General features: G+C 45.8%; 1 protein-coding gene across 1 annotated transcript in view; it reads right to left on the bottom strand.

Moving 5' to 3' along the window:
- Nucleotides 1-40: 40 nt before the first annotated feature.
- Nucleotides 41-16,867, bottom strand: part of PNPLA2 (patatin like phospholipase domain containing 2) — a 30,150-nt gene continuing 13,323 nt past the window's right edge. Inside the window, exons 2-9 of the mRNA XM_051804218.1 lie at nt 13,887-14,119; nt 13,656-13,721; nt 9,695-9,904; nt 8,716-8,776; nt 7,739-7,906; nt 7,203-7,335; nt 6,299-6,421; nt 41-5,490 (exon numbers count right to left, since the gene is read on the bottom strand). Coding sequence (XP_051660178.1) covers nt 5,226-5,490; nt 6,299-6,421; nt 7,203-7,335; nt 7,739-7,906; nt 8,716-8,776; nt 9,695-9,904; nt 13,656-13,721; nt 13,887-14,119 — 1,259 coding nt within the window. The 3' untranslated portion in view covers nt 41-5,225. The remainder of the gene's footprint in view (nt 5,491-6,298; nt 6,422-7,202; nt 7,336-7,738; nt 7,907-8,715; nt 8,777-9,694; nt 9,905-13,655; nt 13,722-13,886; nt 14,120-16,867) is intronic.

Genomic DNA, 16,867 nt, shown 5'->3' with positions numbered 1-16,867 from the left:
ATCTGAAGGGTGGGGGCCCTAGCAAAACAAACCCACATCATACAGTGCATTCAAAAAGTATTTAATAAACCTTTAAATAGCAAGACAATCTACCACAGCCAGGTAAATATATTGAGAAAGTTTTTATTAGAAGATATATTTCTGCCAAAATAAATAGTTACATTTTCTTCAGCAAAACATTAGAAAATAGAAATGGGAGAGAAAAAAAAAGCATCAACAATTTAATACTGAACTTTTAAAGTGACTGTGAACACTACTTAGTGACATTGCCGTGTAAATATGTGACTTGTGTATGCTATTGCTGGTCTGGTTGCTGCTCTGACATCAGTAATTTCCACAGGATCTCCATCTGTATTGTGTGCTTAAGGGTCTTCTGAAACTCAGTGGCAGCAGTGGAGTCCCAGGACACATTTAGCTCAAACAGCTGGTTTAGATGCTGTTTTCAAGAGCAAGAGAAAATCCCAGAAGAAAGAGGAATTTATCTCAAGGTTACATTTCCAAGTCTTCTATTTGGAACTAGAGGTCTCCCCACTCCGTGCAGGAGGGCTGACGTGGATCCACAGAGCGAGATGGATGCTGTTGGAGGCTGTCCCAGTAGAGCTGCCTGCAGCGTGGAAATGGAGCAACATCCCACCAGTAGGCAAGGGGAAGGAGGCAGAGGAGAGGGGAGCAAGTACTGCTGCACTCAGAAAGGCAGACACCGCAGGGGCACAGAGGGCAGGCAGGCCAGAGCCCACTCTAAAGGCACAGGGTGTGTTTGGCACAAACAAGCTGGCTGACGTGGCAGCCAAGTGAGATGGTCTGTTCTCTCATTGATTTAAGGGAAACACAGAAACTAAGCTTGAGAAAACTGTTGGGAAGGCCCTCTGGCTTTGGCAACGCACAGCCCTGCCACCCACCACATCTAGCACGTTTAGCAGAAATGGACCCTTAAGGGAAAAAACACATACAGCTTCAGGTATTTCTCCTAAACCACTTTGGCAAAAGTGAGAGCTCTTCTCTCAAAGAAAGTATTGAATTACTAGATTAATTTTTAAAAATTAACAAAACCACTGGGAAATATACAAGTACTAGGAACACCCCAGTGCTGTCAGACAGCAGATTCTCTTTTATTCTCTGGTCTGAGTGTTGCAGGTACACAGCCCTCCAAGAAACCATGAGAAAACAATTCTAGGTGCTATACATGGTGGTCAGTATTTTCTCCTATCCCTTGAAAAATCAGCTTGTTAACAGTATTAGCAGTAGGGCAGGCAGCAAACCAAACCCAACATCCTACACACTAATTTTGGGTTACAGACCATGTCATAGGTATGGACTTGTACACAAAACAACTCTACAGTGTTGTGCAGTTAGGGGCTAGTTAGATGCACAAGAAGTTCACCATTAGCCTTGTTAAAAGCAGCAAGTAATAACACAGGAAGGAGAAAAAAAAAAGTGGATTCCTGAATGCACAGACCCTTTATGTGAAACAGTGGAAACAGCAAGGGTTGGGACTCCTGCAGGAGTCCAGCAAATGCTATAAGGATAATTGGACATGGACTGCATGAACTTTTGGTCCAGGAACCTGACCTCTCTCCCACCATATACTGGAGAGCAGATAGGCCCTGGCAACCCCCTGATTGGCTGCCCAGCCACACGTTTTGCTGAAGAAGGGACTGACTGCTACAGATGACCTTGTTCCTGTGAACTTGGCGAGTGTAGGTTAATAAGCAGTGTCTGCCCAGAAGACAACTTTGCATGCCATGAGGTACACACAGAACAAAGTTTTGAAGAATTTCAGTTAGCATTATCACAATAAACACCTCCATATCTAATCCAGACTTTACCACAAGGTTTCCAGAGATTTCAAAAAGAGTGAGGTCTCATCTAGATAAGGCAGTACTGTATAACAAAAAGCTATTTCTTCAAAAGCTGCTATAACTCTTTTTCTGTATCAGTGGACAAGGTGATCTTCCCTACTTCCTTCATCCTTTATTATCTGTGATGATCAAGCAGCAAGAATTTCAAGCAAATGGGTGAAACTTCTCAAAAGAAAGATGATGGTAGTTTGAGGTATTTTTTACAGGCCTGCAGTTCCTTTATCAGAGCCAACAAGCTATCGCTCGACAGCCATTTTATCACTTGGGCAACAAAAACAGGCAAAGAAAGGGTTAATACAGAGTGGTGCTTTCCCAGTATCCCTTCACACCCTGCAAATTAGCATAGAAAAAACAGGAATTTCCTTGTGAAAGTTAGACCTTTATATTTAAAGCCAGGCTTTGGTTTGTGGTTACAGTTTGAAGTGTACAAAAGTTTCTCTTTCAGAAGTTACTATCATAAACTATACTCCAGATGAGGTGAAATACAAAACAAAACTCAGGCCTTTTTAGTCTCTTGAAATACATGAACCAGAACCTGCAAGCCTTCTGGGTCAAAGCACTGGAAGAAGTGGCATCAGCCCAGTCGGCACCAGACCAGTCAGTTCTGATGCAAAAGGCAAACAGAGGAAATCCAAGGGACAAGGGTGCCAAGCAGAAACTTCTTAGCACACTCTGTTGGCAAGAATATTTTGTTTCATAGTTTAGTGGTTTACATAATCACTCAGTGGTTTTACCAGTCCAGGAAGAAGGGATAAAAAAAATAGTTGCATCATTTTCTCCACCCATACATTAACACAAAAAAGGCAGAGTCAAAAGGGCAGCAGCTTATAAACACAGCACTTTCCTTATGCAGCTTTGTCCCTCTCAGATGTTTTGCTTCAGATAAAATGCTTTAATTTCTTGCCACTAAATATCCATATGTTCTTGCCAGTTGCTCTGTATGCCTTAGGGACAAGAGATATGCCTTTGGCAAACTAAGCCGCTGTGCAGCCATTCCCCGAAAGGTAGTCCAAAACAGTGGAAGAAAAGGAATCTGACCACAAAATGAACACCTTTTCTCAATTCCAAATTTCATCAAATTCATCTGCTCCCACTAAGTGACAGTAGCTTGTTGCTGGTTCACTTCCATTAGTTACATGGATCTAGCAGTAAGTTTTTTCTGCAGGCTTTGGACAATCACAAGATTTACTTGTTTTGTAATCCAATATTCCTATTCTGATTTCAGAATCCTCCAATTTTTTCCTCTTCCTGTAGCAACTTCCCTGTTCCCTAATTGACTTAACTATGCAAAGCTTAAGACTAAATCTGACTGCGTAAATGCAGGCCCACTTTATAGGCTATGCAGGCCCTTGTGTTACATAGGTAGGTTATATCCAGAAAGGGCAGTGGGGTAATAATCTAGAGTCACAAGTTCATACTTGCACTGGCACCTCCTGGGCAGCACCACAGCTGCTCACTCCATTGCCTCCCAGCTTGGAACAGCCTCTACTGAAAAGTCCCAATGCTTATCAGAATCTCCACACAAACACCAAACCCATGCCCAGTGCACAATTGTGCTGATAGGAAACAGCACCCACCACCTCACCCACACTGTTCATGTAGACATGATGGAGCAGATTTGCTACTTTCTCCAGCTGTTAGTAGAGCTTCTGGTGTTATTTTCCCTTTCTAAATCTAAGGTGCAAAACAGAGTCTATAAATTATAAATCACTATTCCAGGAATAGGCTATGTAATCAGCTTCAGATACCCTGTCCTGCTCCCCAGCAAAGACAGCATATGTTTGCTTTGGCCAGTCGCACGCTGTTTCTGCTGGGAGAGGTAGAAGACGCCTCGTGTAGCTGGACAAGCTGCAGAAAGAGATACCAGGAGCTGGGTTTGTGTCACAGTGTGAAGACTTAAGCTTAAATACATGCAATCCCTGCAGGAAGCCATGTCTCACCCTGCGAAGAACAGGGAAGTTCATACTTCTACACAGCAAGTCACGACCAGACCACCGCTGAGAAGGCAGTGCCTTACAAGGCACAGTCCTGCCCTGCTACAGACCCACTAGCACTGGTCTTTTTTAAGGGGCAAGACAAGGAGTAGCCAGTTCTAAGTGGGCTGCATGTGCATCAACAGTCCCGTCACTTCACTTCTGTGCTCCTGCTATTGCCAGCTGCAGAGCTGTACCTGTGAGCCACAACACAAGATGAGCAAGCTGTGAGGCTGGTGTAGCTACAAGCCTAAATCCTTCTCACTTCAAAGCCTCAAAAACCAAACTTCTTGAGCAAAAAACAGACAGAAGCCTCAGTTTGGCAGGAGATCCATTCTGTATCACCCACTTGGAATTTCCCCTCAGTTGTACAGTCCCTTAAGGAGCAAAGCCCAACCAACCCCTATCAGAGGCAGCCACTTCCACAGCACTTGCTGTGATACTCCACCACAAGCCTCTCTAAATTAACATGCCCTGCACAATCTCACCTTCCTACAAGCACTTCACATTGCTTCAGCTGCTAAGCTAATCCTGAGATAGTCAGGCTAAGGTTTTCCAGGGCAAACCCACACTAATTCCATTCACACTGACAGGAATGGAGCCTCAAATTTAACGTTTCCCTGGGAAAAAAAAATAAATCTGTCAATTACTTCTTTAAATAAGCTCAATGACTTACTTAACACTCAGAGTTCAAGTTGCAGCAGTTCCTTGAGTACAAAAGTCAAAAAGGGAGAGACCGTTAAAACATGAATCGCAGAAAATACATAACTTTTCTACACTTTTCCAGTTCCAGTGCAGTCTGCAGCAGGGCCAGCTCTGGCTTCCAGTGTGGATGCAGTTAGGAGAGAAAGGAAAGGACATGGTTTCAGCAAAGAAGAAACTCAAGAGGAGATTTGGAAGCCACGAGAAAAATTGGTTTGGCAAGAGGCTACTTCATCTTTCAGTAGCACAAAGAGCTAAGGGATGCCAGATGATTTAAGGAAAAGAACCGAGACACATGCTCTGAAAAACAAAGGAAGCTAAAAGCTGTATGAACTTGAGAGCGTCATCTACATCCTGATTATTTTGCGGTAAAAAGCCAACGGCAATTCAAAGTGCACTATTTGGGAGAGCCCAGCTGAGTCAGCATCAGCCTGGCCACAGGCAATGGCCAGGCCTCAATGCAAGTCTAGAACAAGGTATCAGCCTGTGTGTGCCTTTGAACACAGAGATCCCTTGCCTGGCCCAGTGGGCAACAAATGGCTACAGTCAATTCCACCAGTCTCTATCCTGGGGAAGTCCCCTTTGCAGCATATTCAGAAGCACAGGGCAGCCTGCTGCTGAGGGATGAGACTGGTCCCACCCGGTGTCCGCTCCCCTTCCCACCCACCCTCATCCCCTCACGACAGCAGGATCAGAAGAGTGGCAGGCACTCTTTTGCACAGTCTAGAGGTGGAAGCTTGATCTGCAACCCTTCCCGAGGGAAGAGGGAGGCCTGCATGTCCACATTGATGCAGAGTAAGCCCAGCATGAGCTGGCGCTGGTACTCCTCCCACTTCATCATGACATCAGACACGGAACGAGTGCTTCTCATCCACACGGGCAGTGCTTCACCACAAGGTGGCGAGGAAGGAATTGGCAGGCTCTGGGGCCCTCCAAGCTCGAGGTGATAGTAAAGCCTGAAAGACAAATACATGCAAAGGATCAGTACATGGCAAGGCTTGAGCAGGTACCAGACCAGAGCTCCAGAACCACAGCCCTATTTCGTACTACCACTGACTGCATGACTGTAGTCAGAAGTCTGTGTGTGTGTGCCTGTTTTCCTCCTCACAACTCAGCTCTTGTGGATAAGAATCACACCCTTGTACTAGGATCCAAATCACAGCCAGGACCCTCTGCCTACCACTCTGATCTCTTCCTACCTTCACTCACACAACAGTCTTGCCACAGCCTCAAGCCATGGGCTGTTGCAGGGCATTCAGTTCATAAGCACAGAAACACACACAGACCCAAAGCACTGTCTCGTTTGGAAACTGTTGTTTCTTAGCCACCACATTGCCTCCCCACCCTAAACCAGGCCGAGATCTTGAGGCAGAAGAGGTCGTTTGAACACAAGTACTTCTTGGAAGGGACTTTTGGGGGACCCTGGGCCAGAAAATGCCACAAAGACAAGCACCTCTGTCTTCTATAGGGAGCATACAACAAACTAGAATGCTATTTTAATCAGACTTACATCTTCTGCCCTGTTGCTAAAGTGACAGCTTCATTACAGGGTCTGCCCTATAATGGGAAGAAGGAAGGAGGCCTTGTGCTTAGTCTATCAGAAGCCAAGAGGCCATGGACTAGATTTACATTTCAGGTTGGGTGGTAAATCCTTCTGGTCAATTTGTGCCTTACTTGCTCTGCTCCAAAGGAATTGAATATCTAGAATTCAAAGGTCAAAGGAGGACTCATCCATAACAGTGCTGTGAAGGAAAGCAGCCATACCTGGCTGAAAGATGGCTGCCCAGTTTCTTCTTAGCTTTCTTCACAAAGTAGTTGCAGATTTCAATAATCTGCTCTCTCATCCATCTAATATCCTCAGGAATATCTGGGAGCCATTCCAGCAGCCTGTAAAGAGACCGGAGACAACCGTTAGCTGCACCACATAAAGGAACAGAATGAAAAGCATGCCAGTTTTGCCTCTGCTCAATTATTTTTAGTGACAAATGTGTTGAGGCATTTACACTACCATTCACAGAACTAAGAGGGAGAAGCTGTGAAGGTTGAGAATAGCCCAGAAGATTATTCTTCACATTTTCTGTCTGCACTTTCTATATTTTTCATCCAATTTCAGATTTGGAAAGTGTTTTTCTCTAGCCTTTCTATCTGTAAGGAGATAGTTTGTGCAACTTTTCATAGGATACTTCATACTAAGAACAAGCCTGACAAATCTTCTTCCCAGCTGTGTACGAATAGAGCTGGAAATGGTTGGGACTACTCTACCCCTCACTCCAAAGGGAAACAGCCTCTTGTGTGGTTCCTAATTTCATTCCTGCACTCCCAGATCAGAAGTTTCTCTCAAGGTTCAAAAATTTACCACCATTTTCTAGGGCAAGTTCCAGCACACAGCCATCTTCCTTCACGCTGGAAGTATTGGCTGTAACTAAATGATGCAGGAAGATAGGAAAAGTTGTGGGTTCTTGGTTTTTCTGTGTGGTTTGTTTTTTGGGGGGGTTGGGGTTTTTTTTCCCCCTTATGTCTGGTAATTGTTGGGAACTCCTTCCCCAGGAACTCTGGCACTCCAGAATTAGAGAGGATCCTACTCTTTGTCCATTCATGCTCCACCAGCTACATCAAACACTTTTCTGCACTGGGAAGAGCCCTGCTTAGGGACCAGCTGAAGGTTTACCTGACAGTGAAGGAAACTGCAGACTCCAGAGGCAGCATATAGGGCACCATCATCGCCGTGGCCACGCGTACAGGCAGCATGTTGGTGAGGCCAGTCAAGAAACTTCTTCTTTCAGCACAAGCCTCCAGAAGAGCTGAAGGCAGAAGAAAATATGGCTGAAACCCCCTAGTAGGTCTATCTCTTTCCTTGTCATACCCCAGAAGTTACCCAGCCTGAGGTCTCCCCTCGCCACCTTCCCTATCTTAAGCAAGTATTGCTCAGGTTAGTGATTCCCTGAGCACAGCTGAGAACAACAGCTTTTAGCTCTATCAGACTCCAGAGCAGCAAGCAACAGGATTCCCTCCTCTCCTTACCATGCAGAACACTGTCAAAGGAGTCAACCTCTCCCAATCCAGCCCTGACAGGGCAAGCTACAACTTCATCTAAGAGACCCCCAGTTCTATCTAACCATCAACAGGTGCTGGTCCGGTCCCTGGGTATGGCCAAGTCCAGGCATAAGCAATAACTACACATTCCAGTGATCCTCTGAATCATACCTTGGTTCAGTCTGGGAGGCAAGTGTTCGAAGATGTGCTCTTCAACAACAGCAAGGGCAGTATTTTCCTCTAGTTGGTCCTCAGCTTCTGTTTCTTCCTCTTTCTTCTCTCCTGGGGGAGCTTCTATGGCAAGAAGAGGACCGGCAGGACTTGGACGATGAAGGAGACCTGAAAAGAGAAGTCATACCTTAAGAAGGATTCAAACTGGCTGTCCTGCCTTGCTTGGCCTTTAGAGTATTAGTCCTCCCTTCACCCTAATTCCCCTGAGGCTGAGGCCTTACCCAGCCTCTTTAGCTTCTGTCGTCTGTAATGCTTACCACACTGAGCGAGAAACCTTGCTGCTATAAGATAATTCTCTTTCCCCACCAGAAATTCTCACATTTCCCCTTTACATTCTGCAGAGTGCTGTTTGGCAGAGTTTTGTTGCTCAAATCTGCCAGCCACCAATCTTGCAGGCAAGATTTCCCTCCTGCAGCACAATCCACACACACAGTTGTATGACCATTGTTATCCCAGTTATTCCGGTTCAAATCTGGGAGCAGAAAGTGCCTGATCCACTGTCTATGGACACGAGGTGGCAGCAAGCACACACCTACCGCTACAGCAGCTGGAGGCAAGAGCCCAGGGCTGGCACATGACAGCAGTGACACAGCAGCACTTCGTCGGGGCTGCTGAGGGCAGCATTACACATAGCCCAGCTGCATGTGCAAAGGAGCAGGGTATTTGCAGGAGGCCCAAATGGCACTGGTTGGTGCCCAACAACTGTGCTGGCAAATGCAAAGGTGACCACTCCACCTCTGCTTCCTGAAGAGCTAAAATAGCCTTATTAATGAAAATTCCATATCCCAGTATCTGAGGCACAGTTCAGTTCTGCACTTCTGCCTTTCATATGCACAATCGACTACCCTCAAAGCCAAGGCACCAAGCCTGGCACAGAACAGGCAAGTCAGCCCACCCTACAACACCCAGTGCTTTACCATTCTTCTTCAGGAAGTGCAGTGCATCCCGATAGCCCTGCTTGCACATATCCCGCAGCACCTGTGGGCAGAGGAAGGGAAGAGTAAGTCATTTGGAAATTGGCTGAGCAGAGAAAACACCCAGCTCAATGCTGGCTTTAGAGGAATTCTCCTGACTCCTGAGCTATCCCAAGAACAAGTCTCATTCTTGCCAGGTCTTCCCAGACTTTGAGCAGGACTGGGAGGTATAACATGAATACACTGGATATGGGAATCACAGGATAATTTAGATTGGAAGGGACACCCGGAATCCTACCTAAGTATGAGCTTAAGAGTTGCAGCCCCCTCATTTCCCCACTCAGAGCTGATGCAGCTGTGGGCAGCCTTCAGCCAGTCACTCCGACAAGCCCAGAATACCTGCAGATGCCAGGAAGGGCCACTGTGTTTGCAGATAAGGCCATCTAAGACTAGAGAGGGGGTGGGAACAAACTTGCTCAAGTAATTCAGCACATGAATGCATGCTTATTATGCCCAAATGTCAGGGTTCTCTGGCATTAACATTTCCTCAGAAGGACACAAAGCTGTTTGCAGTGCCACCTGCTCCACTTGCACTTTTTAGGAGACAGGCACTGGCTTCAGGCTGGCAGCTCCATCCTGACCTTAAAACATCCTCAAGTGCACATTGGTTCTGATGGCTGATACATCTTTGTCTAAAGTGAGCCTGATTTCTTGTCAGCTCTACTCTAAAGAGAGCAACATGGGTATACTTCCCAAGTAACTGCTACCCCCTAAATTCCAGATGTTCTACTAGCAAAAGCAAATCAATCCATCCATATGACCTTGTGCAGATACTCAAGGTTTGCCAAGGCACTGGGTTGATAATGTCAAAATTAAAAACCAGATAAACAGAAGATACAAAACTAACAGTGCCTGGAATGTTCTTCTGCTAAAGTGCAAGCAGAGCCTGTTCCCCAACTTCTAGTGTATCCAGGAAACTCACCTGTGGCTCTGGAGGAAACAAGGCCTTTGAGAGGCGGTAGAGGTTGCGAAGGTTGAACTGGATGCTTGTATTGGTGACTCTCAGCTCATGCATGTTTGTGGAACTGTCCCGTGGACAGATATCACTCTCTCCCGAGAATGGAGACACTGTGATTGTGTTCTTCAGCTCATATTGTGGCAAATTGTCAGAAATCCCTCCATCAACGTATCTCTGAAATCAAGACAAATGCAGCAATCTTCATTCTCCTAACTGATCAAGCAGCTTTTTTACTGTGTCCCTCTTCCTATTTGTGCCAACAACATGGGAAGAGTATGGAGTACATCCACCAGCACTGGAGGAGTCACAATGAGTGACAGCATAGCTGTGTTGCCTATAATCTCCTTTTGCTATGTGCTTTTCCTCCTATGGTTGACTGTGTTGGTTGTAAGTATTCAATAAGAAAAGCATATTCACTTGTGTGACTGCTGACTTACATCTCCTATGGGGTTTGACTACTGTCCAATTAAATAATAATACACACCAACAACCACCTGCAGTGCAAATTAGCACTGATCTAAGCTGTCACACTGTGACATTGTGCCATTTTTCACTTGTGTTTAAAGTGCATAAGCTCAGACACAAGTCCCCACTGGCAGAAGGCTTGTTACCTAAGAGTGAAAACAACTGATTTGTTGGTAGCAGGCTTATCAAGCAGCAATCCCAACACATGCACACACACTGGGAATCAACTTGCTGTGGTGTGATAACAGAGCACATGGGACTTGGGTTTTGCTCTTAACAGGAACCCTCTTATCAGAGAATGTTCTGTACTTATATACCATAAGCACATTTGTGTTACCCTTGCAGGAAGGGCAACCCCAGTAGCATGTTCTCAAAATATTCGCTGGAACCTATAATTGCACAAGGAGCTGAGCAAGTCAATCCCTATCACAGGAATTTGGCAGAGTAAGCAACATGCAAGACCTAAAAGCAAAGGGATGTTGGTCAAGCCAAAAGAGCAGGAAGTTTGAGACCTTTGCACAGCAACAACTCCAGCTCTTGCAAACTTCAATTACAGAAGAGTCCTGTCAGTTTTGTATCAGAGTTGATCCTGCCATTTACTGCCTGGATTCCTTCCCTTTGGACAGGTTCAAACACAAATCATTATACAGGGGCTACACAGTCCCATAGGTAGGAGCTGTAACATCTTTCAGCTCTCTGATGGGTGATGAGCTGAGCTGGTATGTCTAAACCCAGGCAGAGCATGGAAATGCTGACTGGGAGAGGAGGTGCTCCATTCTGCATCCTGCTTCCTGTTGTCTCAGGTAGACTGACCACCAACAGCCTTCTGCTGCACAGTGCCTAAGAAAACACCAGATGTGTTGCCTGGAGGGTGCTTTGCAATTTGTTCTCTCTTGCTCTGGATGGCAGACAAGACAGAGAACTCTCCAAGCAGCTCATCTGAGCCTGGGGAGTAGTTTGCAGGCTCCTAGTCTGAAAGCAGTCAAATTCAGCTATAGGAATCCACCTGGATTTGGACAGTGAAGAATGTGGAAGGACAGGCTAGATTAAACTGAAGGATGAGTACACCCCCTCAGAAACTGTAACACTTAGCTTGCTTACAGGATGCTTTCCAGACAACAGAGGTGCCAACAATCAGTTGAACCCTCTCCTCCTCCTTCTAAAGTGGCCAGCGGTGTTCCCTAAGCCAAAAGCAACCACAGCCAACTGTCATTGTCATCCTTTCCCCAAAGCTGCTCCACTGAAAGTCAGACTAGACACAGCTAGACCTGGAGACATCTGGTTGACTCCCTCTGCAAGGATGAGATCATGACAGGCTGAGTGGGAAGAGGACAGAGCAAAGCAGGTAGCATTCCACTTTCTTTAAAGAAAAAGGAGGTTAAGTGTTTTGGCCACTTGGACAACACTAGTTTTGCACTAAGGATGCAGAAAGACATGTTTCCCTGAGGGTGGCAGCATGAGTGCACGGATGCCATTAGAAAAAAGGTTCAACTACAATAAGGTTGACAGGTAAAGCCTTCTCACTCCACAGAAAGTCAGGAGTACACATGCACACCCTACTCTTTGGTCCACCACTTCCCAAGCAATGCTGATTACCATTCCTTAGTAAAGCTAAGCTACCACTTCTCTGGATTTGCCTGAACCTCCAGCAACCCAAGCCTAACCACTCTCCAGTCTCCCACAAAACCCCAAACAGCTCAGAGCCACAGGCTGGAACCACCAATTGCTTGCAGGCATAAGCAGCAGCTTTAGGGGATGGTTTGTGGACTGGGGTGCCCACTTCCATTCCCTTACTGTGTCCTCCCATGCACAGGGCCCCCTCACTCACATGATCTGACAATCAGCTTTGTGACCCTTGGTAGTGGTTCTCACTCATGTGCTGCAGACAGTTCACAGCTACAGCATGTGTTGGCAGGTCAGTTACTGACCCTTCCACTCCTCAGTATTTAAGAATTTTTTTTCCTCCCCCACCCATCTCCATCATCCACTCCATGGGGCTACCAGACCTCAGAGAAGTGAACACTAGAAAAAAATTAGGAGGAAGGCAGAATATAGATTTTGTACCTTGCACACAATCCTGTCACCTTGAAAACTGGTCCTTATGCCAGACCTGTCAGCTTATCTCGTGGCAAATACAGTCACTACAGGCAAGCTAGGAACCATGCAGTCCTGTTTCAAAACCATTTCCCAAGCTCATACCCAACCCAATTTAACCTTTTCCCTTGTCAGCAACCCCCTTCAGAGCCATGCTTTTCTGGGGAAGAGGTAGGAATTAATTTCTTCATCTCATATTCCCTCCCCACCTTTCCCCATGAGAAGTCATCCCTCCATGTGCCAGGGCAGCTGCACATTCCAGAAATCCCAATGCGGTACAGAGTTTTGGAATGTTGAGATTTTTGCCTGATCCACACTGACCTCAATTAGCCTCAAAGAGGTGTAAGGCAAGAGCCACTGCTATGCTCCCACCAGCTATGGAGAAAAAGCCCTGCCTGCAGCTGCTGAGCAAATACCAAACCATTACTGATTCTGTCACCTCTGAAGGGCTGGACATTGGACATCTCTTCCAGGTCATTTCCCTGCCCAGCATGTTTACACAAGACAAAACCAGCCAAGTTGTGTATTATGCAGGAGCAAAACAGACCTCGCTCTTAGGACACAGGTAGCAGTGGAAGCAGATTTGATGCTGTGCTCTGACAGAGGCATTTTGGTCAGGCCACTTTTGAGAAACCAGGGCACACATACTTTAACAGCAGTTCTCCCTCTCCTTTTGAGGATTTAGTTCACAAAACCCCTGCCTTTTAACCTGTACATTAACCTATGTAGCACAGAGGAGTGCAAGCTCAGCTGAGGCCCTTAAAGCCCTTTCTGCAATATTCAGAAATGCTCCAGCTCTGCACAGCTTTCAAATGCCTTCATTTCTAACATGCAAACACAGCGGGAGAAGTTGCTCTTGGACAGCATTGGACAGGACTTAAAGAAAGCTCTGGCAGGCAGCAGAACATTATTGTCAGGGAAAGGACAGGAAGAACTCCATGGAAAAGAGGGCTGGTATCCATACCACTAGTTAAAATCCCACAGAAAGCGTCAGGCACATGTTAGAGGGACTACGCTCGTGACTTCTATCCGAGACCCAAGTTCTTTCCACGTGCAGATGGTTGGAGCCTCAGTGATGGAGAGCACTGTACCATGCAGCCATGAGAACCATCTGTTAAGCCAGCCAGCCCTCACCCACACTGCTATATATTACTATCATGTTAAATCCGTTTATAGCCAACTGTGGGCAGCAGTAGAAAGAAACTTACACTGTTGTAAACTATTTATTTGGGAAGTTCTCATGTCTCTTCAGGCTAAATGCTGCTAGCACACAAGCAATAAGATTGCCAAAACTGAGTATCAGCATTCCTGCCTTCTTATTCATTATTATGTGATTTAATGAAGGACCACCCTAAGTCTTACTTACCACTCCACGCAAAGTTGGAGGTATCAGCCCACAGTAGACAGGGATAAAGGTGCTGCAGACACAGGCCTGAGGGAGAAAGAGATCCAGAATTTAAGAATCACAAAGCCTACTGAAACTATTACTCTTCCCAGAACATCACACTGCCATGTGCTGACAATTATACTCCAGTACTAAGGATATTTGAAGATCAAGGCATTTCTGCCTAGCCCTCTGCAGTAAGTTTTCATTCACCTGGATCAGTTCCTCCTTGGAATTGAAGTCTGAAAGTATCACATTTTCTCCATCGGAGACCCGTGTCAGGGAAATACCCAAACGTCCTGCTGCAACCTCATGCCCGTTCTCTGGCACAGTCTTGGACAGACAGATCCGAATGGTCTTCACCAAGTTGAAAGAGGGATGGAGTGGGCCCAAGAACCTCTTCCGGGCTTCTTTTGACACCCGAATAATGCTGGCACCAGCCTCACCTGCAACAAGAGGAAGACAAATGCACCATGAAATCCTAGCAAAACCAGTCTTCTCCTTTACAAAACTAAGCATTCCCAGTTTTACTCAGAGGTTTCTCCCCACTGGCTGATATACAACTCAAACCAAAAGGCTGTTACAGGTGGTATTACAGAAGTCATGGAAGTTTGCTGTCTTGGCCCTTACGCTCCCCCATCACAAAGAGCTACCCTTCTCTCATGTATGTTTTACAAAGTCAGGGAAGATGACATGCATCTGGTGAAGGCCTCACACCTTTTCTTAGATGCTGCTTCACTGGCCAGTGCAGGGCTGGTGAAAACAGACTAAGAAAGGAAACAAGGCAGATACTTTAATAGCTTTGAGCTTATGGCTAAATCCACTAAAACCTTTCTAGAAACCATCTTTCTCTTGATGGGGAGAAAAAAAGTCAAAGCTAAGCAAAAGCGCCAGTAAACAGGAACGTTGGTGCTTTCCAGCTAAAGTGATCTCAATTCTGCTGTGAAATGCCACATCTCAGGTAAGATGGACTAAAGCTCCATTAAGGATTTTAGGGACTCTGTGACTTACTGTGTCCACTTCCACAGCACTAAAATAGGCCCCGATGGGAAGCAGGATTCATGAAGGCACGCTTGCTTTACCCTTTCACACAGTGACAAACACAGCACAGAAGGGAAGGCATCTGCTAAGCCCATTATCTCACGGTCACTAGCAGCCTGATCTGGCAAGTGCAGAGCTCTCCAGTGGGAAAGAAGGGATGGGAGGAAACAAAAATATCAACCTAAGCCAAACCCTCAACATCCAGCATGTTGCCCTTTGCACACACTAACTGCTGCTTCCAAACACATCTCCTAGTCATGGTGAGATACAACAGTTCCTCTAAGTACCAGCTAATTGCTGCACTCGCAGCAGTGTCAGGAATATACATGTGAGAATAATTAAAAAAAACCCAGGAGAAACGAGAGATGCTTTCACAAATGAAGATTTCTCTCCAATCAAACTGATTCCTGGAGAAAGATGAAAGACTATCAGTTCAAGCCAACTGGAAGTCCCTCCATTTCGCTCTCCCATCCAGTCTTTCAATTGCAGAAGGGAGGCAGCAGAATGAAAGAACTCAAGTTAGACCCAGGTTAATAAATACAACAAGATAAGAGCAACACCCTCAATGCTATGTTGACACATCCCACTGTTTTGCAATACACGTGTGCCAGCAGCATGTTTTCCATCAATGCAGCCTGGGAACGTGATTCTGCGCTTAGGAAACCCATCAACACCAGTAGCTAAAGCACGCAGAGAACTGGACCTTTGACCACGACCAGAGACTCTGAGGTCAGGATTTTTAGGCACTGTGAGGTAGCAACTTAGCAGAAAAGCCAAAGTTCCCTCCTCTGAAGCAATATTTAGCACTATAATCCCAGTCTTCAGTCCTAGAGCAATGTTTAGCAGTCTAATTCTGTTCTTACTTACTCAATTAGCAGTAAGCCATTGAGCCCAGCCTGTTCCAGTTAGTAGCCACATGGTTCAACATCCTTCCCAACATGAAGGAAGTCAGCCTCACGGAAATCACACTTTATAAGCACCATGACATTAGCACTCATAATGCTCCCTTTAGACATCTTTCACATCAGACAAGGGGAGGAAAGACACAGAAAGAAACTGCAAAAGAGCCAAAACCTGAACAAATCCCAGCCCAGTACCTTGGCCACATGACCCCAGGAAACTCCTCTGCACTGAGTGCATTGCAGGGAATTGCTGGCTTAGCTGAAAAACTCAGTGTGAGGGTGGGTGTTGAGTATGCAGTTGAGGGGAGACACCCTATGTGCAGAGGCCATGCTGGGGGGAGAGTAAGGGGGGGTGTCACCCAAGGGATGGTGCCTAGAGAAGGATCCTTTCAGGCTTGGCATCTCAATGTGCAGAAAGACTTGAAAGCAATACTGAAAACAACTGCAATTAAATTGAGCTTATGACTGTTTGAGCAAAAATGTGAGCTGGAAGTTTTTATTTAAGAAAAACAAAAGAGCAAAGTCCCAACTATGCCAGGAAACAGACTGTCTCAGCATTTGAGGGCAGGCTTCAGTTGCAGCTGCCTACTCTATCATCATTTCACACCCAAGAGAACAAAGTAAGAATTACTGCTAATTAGCAATTTCATTCTTTGAATACTTTCTGGGTGTTTGTTGTTTTGGGTTCCTTTATACACATGTGCATACATGCCTACCCACAGGAGCTTTGAGGTATTTCTGTTTAAGAACATCTGTCATTCTGTTGGACTTGCTGGCTCACTTGAACCCAAGCTGAGCGTGGAATGGTTCTGTGGGAAGAGACTGGCACAGAGTAACCTGTGGCACCACCAGCTTTCCTGGAAATAAGGATAGCTGAGGGTTCAGCCAAAGAAGACAAGTTTACATAGCCAAGATCCATGACAGATGACAAGCCCTCTTGGAAATACATTTGGGAGGAGAGAGAAGAGGTGACAGTGTTTTGATCCTGTTACTACCAGAAGTACTATTTCAGGAAAACCATCTCAAATTCTGCTCGCAGCCTCCTGGAAGGAACAGCGGAATGAGAGGTGGTCAAGAGAAACAATTCCTACAGGGGTCAGCCACAAGCTGTCAATTATTACTAGGACTAGTTCAGTGCCAATCCAGTCCACAGATAAGTTTCCCATGGTTTTTGATGGATCTGGTGATTCAGGACACAGGGAAAAAACTAAATTTATATTTCCTTATTGAGGTATCTACCGAGGGGCAGAG

The sequence above is a fragment of the Manacus candei genome, unplaced genomic scaffold (genome assembly GCF_025592945.1).
Source record: "Manacus candei isolate 608988 ecotype Guabito, Panama unplaced genomic scaffold, ASM2559294v1 h1tg000060l, whole genome shotgun sequence".
Lineage (NCBI taxonomy): Eukaryota > Metazoa > Chordata > Aves > Passeriformes > Pipridae > Manacus > Manacus candei.
The sequence above is the reverse complement of the archived record's forward strand: the minus strand, read 5'-3'. Positions and strand labels throughout refer to the sequence as shown.